Raw genomic sequence first — 5207 nt, 5'->3', positions numbered from 1 at the left:
TTTTAAGATAAAAGGGACATACGTTTTGTAAGAGGGAAAAATTCTTTTCTTCTTTTTCATCTTCTCTCCTTCTGTCCTTCTTCTCCTTGTATTATTCCTCCTCCTCCTCCTCCTCCTCTCCTCCTCCTCCTCCTCTCCTTCCTCTCTCCCTACTCCTCCTCCTCCTCCTCCTCCTCTCCTTCCTCTCCTCCTCCTCCCCTCCTCCTCTTTCTTCTCTTCCTTCTCCTCTTCTTTCCTCTCCTCTTTTTGGATGTGTGTATGTGTATATATGTGTGCAATTCACCTGGAAATAATTGGCTGATGGGCGCAATATGCCGCCCCAGCTCTCCGTCCAAGGTCTCCAAAGTATCAATGAATATGAGTGACAGCCTCACCATGAAGATCCTATAGGTTGCCACCTCCTCTGTATACCAAGAATAGTTAGGATCCTTATTACTCACACCACCAGAGAGGCTTGATCTCCAAACACTGATCAGTTCTTTATCCCACTGAGCCATTTAGCACACCTAAAAGTTTAACAGCTAAAGGAAAGGACTAGGAGACACAGTAGTATTGACTCAGTTATAGATCTCTTTTGGAAAATATGACAGTAAATTTATAAAAGAATAAACATATGTAATTTAAAAACCTGCGGCTGTTTTTTTTCTTTCTCTTGTATTGTTTGAAAGCAAAAGCTATTTTAAGCATGTCAGAATATCTAAAAATATCTAAAGATAGATTTCATAGTATTTTCACACCTTTTCAACAGGTCCTGGCTTATTGGTGAGACAGTCCAGTCAGATGGGAAATTATACATAACTACACCAGTTGACATCTCTTATCTCATCCTGCCATATTTAATGCAGGTTAGATGATGTCGTTTGATGTTGTAATTCTTTGTAGTTCAGTATTAATTATTTTAAGATTATTATTATTTTAATAAGTACTTTTTAGTCAACCTTGGTCATTATATTGTATATCACCATTAGATGTTATTTCTATTTTTCTTTCTATTTTAACATCTTACAATTCATATGAATAACAGTATTAATACATTTATATTTGGTTTCCAGGCCACCAAAAATGTTCCTCTTGATCACTTATTGGAAGACGACAAGTATCCAGCCATAGTACATGTATCTAGTCTTGCAGCTGGGAAAGATTTCTCACATATTGCTGACAGGAAAGGTTGGTTTTGAAGAGTATTTATAATTATCTATTGAATCATATATATGTGTTCGTTTGTTTCATGTGTTCATATGCATACATATTGTGTGCGTGTGTGTGTGTGTGGTGTGTGTGTGTGTGTGTGTGTGTGTGTGTGTGTGTGTGTGTGGTGGTGTGTGTGTGTGCTGTGGCGTGCGCGTGCGCGTGCGCGTGCGTGTGCGTGTGTGTGTGTGTGTGTGTGAGAGAGAGAGAGAGAGAGAGAAATAGGAAATGAGTACTAGAGTCTGATTTTATTAGACAAGATACTGTTTTTTCTCATACACTTTAGGTCCCAGATTCTTTAGGTAAATTACAGTAATTCACAATTTTAGACATCTCAATGAAAAGAGACCTAAAAAAATCCTGGTAATAAAGATTTATTCATTGTTTTGCAGGAAGTCCAGATCTGGGTGTGTGGAAGTATAGTAAAGAGTCAACCTTGTCTTGGTTGGAAGGTCGAGTAAGGAAGCTTTCCACTCTCTTGCAGGAAAAGAAAGTTCCTACTTCTAATGCCCAGAGTTTTACCTATGTCCGTGCAATGAACCTAGAACAAACACAGGGTGAGTACCCCACCAGCCACCTGCCTGTTGTTGTTGTGGGGAGCTTAGGAGATGGAGCATGAGGCCCAATGCTGGGATCTCCTCTACCTTGGGCCTCAGCCCTTGACTCAACTAATTTTGCAGTCTTTTCTTCTTCCCCTTTCCTTTTCTTATCTTCCCCAGCCCTTCTCCTGGCCAATTCCTAAGATGTGAGAGCTGTGTTGAAAAGATGAAAGGCTGACTTTGTGCCAGTCATGAATGGCCTCAGGGAGCCATAGGTAGACTATTCCCTTGGTTAAGTGTCTAGCCCTTACCCCTCATGGGGACCCTGAGTGGTTATCTTCCCCACATATTTCAGGCTTACATGGCTAGTAAAGAAGATTTTGTACCCTTATTAGGGGCATTGAGGCTTGCCCTTTATCAACTCTGAATCTGACTTCATATAATTCTTCTTTGATCATGGCTCCAAACAGTGCTACAACCCTCCACCCAAAGCGTGTGCGCATGCACCATCACACACACACACACACACACACACACACACACACACACACACACACACACACACACACACACACACACACACACACACACACACACACACACACACACACACACACACACACCTACCTACCTACCTACCTACCTACCTACCTACCTACCTACCTACCTACCTACCTACCTACCTACCTACCTACCTACCTACCTACCTACCTACCTCCGACATGTACTGTCAGCCTGAACCATTCTAAATCATCTACCCATGTTATAACTCAACCTTCAAAAGACACCCCTTTTTTGCTCTCAATATCCTCGAAGCACCTTCTGCACAATCATCTGTATATTTTAAATCCTCTTCCCTTATTACAACTCTTCAGCCTTATTGCCTTCATCCTGCAGTACTATCTCACTCCACACCACTCCCTCCTCCTCCCATCCTTGCCCCTCTAGAATACCCACTTATACAAACTTTTTGAGTACTCCATTTAGCTCAGCCAAGTGGGACTTTTTTTTTTTTTAATTCCCCTAACAGTTCCTTACTCTGATAATACCCTCCTTTTTTAGCAATGCCTCCAAAAACAAGTAGGCAGATTTTCCTTCTGCAGTCATCCCGATTACTCACACATTGTGACATTTACATCCGAGTCCCAAGCCCATGCAACTATATACCTTGGTTGACCTCACTGGCAAACCTATTTCTGCCCAACCCTACTCCTCCTTAATACATGTACTGGAACTGTTTCCGTCTCTCCGGCTGATGTCCTGTCTATGACAAAGATTAAGCAGACCGAAAATGACCTACTTGCCTATCTTCCTGACTAGTACAGTGCTAAATTATTCCCCCCAGAGACTGCTGTAAGTCCCATATCAATATTGCCAAGATTGCACTTTTGTAGACATGACTTTCCCTAAAAGGTCTATGCAGGAGAAAAATTTTACCCTGTCAGACCCCACCCCGTCAATGTCAGAAAAGGGTTTTTTATGAGGTTTTTCAATCACTCCCTACTCATATACCATCCTCTACCCAAGTAGTTTCTACATCTTCCTCAATATCACTTCCCCTACTCCTCAACTCCCCACCTCTATTCCCCCTATCTCCCAGTCAAATCCTTTTTTAAGTCCAGATATTCCAATATCCAGAACTCCCCCTATGTCTCTCCCTACTCCTCGCTTTACCTATCACACCAGACAATCCAAACGTTCCATCCCATCTTCTCCTCTCATCCTTTCCCACATCTACATCCTCTACTCCTCAGATGCCATCTCCTCTTCACTTCCTTATAAAAAAAATCTACCTAAGCATGATTCCTCTCTCTCAACCATCCTCCAATTTCTCTATTCCCATTGCCGGCTACATTCAAAGTGACTGCTGACATCCATCCTCCTCATATTTATATGGAGGTTGCTCCTTAGAACACTTTCTCTCATATACTGACCTATCCTCCTAAACTCAAACTATCCCACACAGTTTGACATGTGTAACCAACCCTTTTTGTGTCTTGATCTTTCTCTTTGCTCTCCATCTCTTTGCTTAGACTTGCACTGATCAGTTCTAGACCATTTTCATTATAGTGATAACTTCCCATTCCCCTTTTTCTTACTTCCTATGTTCCACTTCCCAACCCCCTCATTGGTGCTTTAACAGAGCTGACTGGCATACCTTTACCTCCCTCTCCACCTTTGATCTTCCTCCTTCATCCTTCTCTCCCACTTCAGACATGTTTCTATACTTCATAGCTAATATCCTAATGAAAGCCTATATAGCCATTCCCCAAACTTCCCAACCTTAAACTTCAAATGGTGTTCCAGGGTGGAACTCAGATTGTTGAAGCAAGCCACCTGGAACAGGATGCATGCTTCAAGAGTAAGCACCCCCAGTTAATTAAAACAGCCCTTAATCATTTAAAAAGGCATCAGCTCATCTTCACCGTACAGTACAAAACTTCATCCACAAACAGCCGGCAAAATTATGTTTCCTCCATAAAATCATCCACACCTCTCTCTGCAGTCTGGTGGCGAATTCTGAATTCATAAACTATTTAGGTAAACATCCTCCTCATCCTGCCTCCATCCTCCATATCCATAATAGCCTCATCTCTGACCCTCTTCAAGTAGCTACTGAACTTAGTGCCTATTTTAGCCAGATCAGTAGCAGATCTCACCTTTTTCCTTCCTTCTCTTCCTTAAAATCAGACAAAGAGTACACTCCTTCTGCCTGTCCTCTGCAGAATCTTATAATTCACCCTTTTCTTCTGAAATTTATTGTGCATTTCAGTCCCCATTGGTGAGAAGCCTTGTACTACAAACCTGGTACCCTTCCTCAAGACTACTGTGTCATAGCACTTACAAGCTGCCTATGCAAGCTACTGGAAAGGATGGTTAACATCTGGCTAATGTGGTACCTTGAATATCACAACTTCATATGTCCAAATCACTGTGGCAGAAACACAGATGATCCTCTTGCCTATGGTGGAACCCAAATCACATCAGCATTTGCAATCCGTGATGCAATGTTAGCTGTCTTTGATCTAGAAAAGAGGTATAAGCAGAAACATGGGTGTTCTTATAAAGTCCTTCTTTTCTGATGCACCTTCTGTGTCATATTTGCCTCTTCCATTCCTCTTCTTTCCTCAATACGGAGGCAGTGTGCTCAGCACCCCATTATTTCTCATTGCTGTAAACGGATTTGTTTCAGCTCTGCACCAGGAATCTGGTCATGACTGTATGTAGAGATCTAGCCTTTTGTCTCTGTTTCTTTCATAGCAGATCTCCATCATCTTCTCCAGTTGGCATAACATCAATCTCTTCTTGGGCTATCAACATGACTTTGAATTTCTTCTCTAAACCTTTTCTGTAGGTTTTCTTGTTTATGTATAGTCTCCCACCTTCATCTCTTATTGATGCTCCCATCCATTCCACCCTTTAGCAAGTTCTTGTGTAATTTTGGACTCCCAACTGTCTTGGCGAGAAAAACCTTTGTTT

The 5207-nt window shown here is 41.8% G+C and overlaps 1 protein-coding gene across 1 annotated transcript; it reads left to right on the top strand.

The window, feature by feature from the left end:
* Positions 1 to 748: 748 nt before the first annotated feature.
* LOC119570155 (ribonuclease H2 subunit B-like) lies at positions 749 to 1745 on the top strand (the record flags this gene model as incomplete). Its single annotated transcript, XM_037918011.1, is given in 3 exon segments — positions 749 to 845; positions 1053 to 1167; positions 1581 to 1745. Coding segments are annotated over 3 exon segments (377 nt in total), but the record flags the coding sequence as incomplete, so codon positions are not given.
* Between the last annotated feature and the right edge of the window lie 3462 nt (positions 1746 to 5207).

This window comes from Penaeus monodon, unplaced genomic scaffold (genome assembly GCF_015228065.2).
Source record: "Penaeus monodon isolate SGIC_2016 unplaced genomic scaffold, NSTDA_Pmon_1 PmonScaffold_22626, whole genome shotgun sequence".
Classification (NCBI taxonomy): domain Eukaryota; kingdom Metazoa; phylum Arthropoda; class Malacostraca; order Decapoda; family Penaeidae; genus Penaeus; species Penaeus monodon.
Note: the sequence above shows the minus strand (reverse complement) of the source record. Positions and strands in the feature narration are given on the sequence as shown.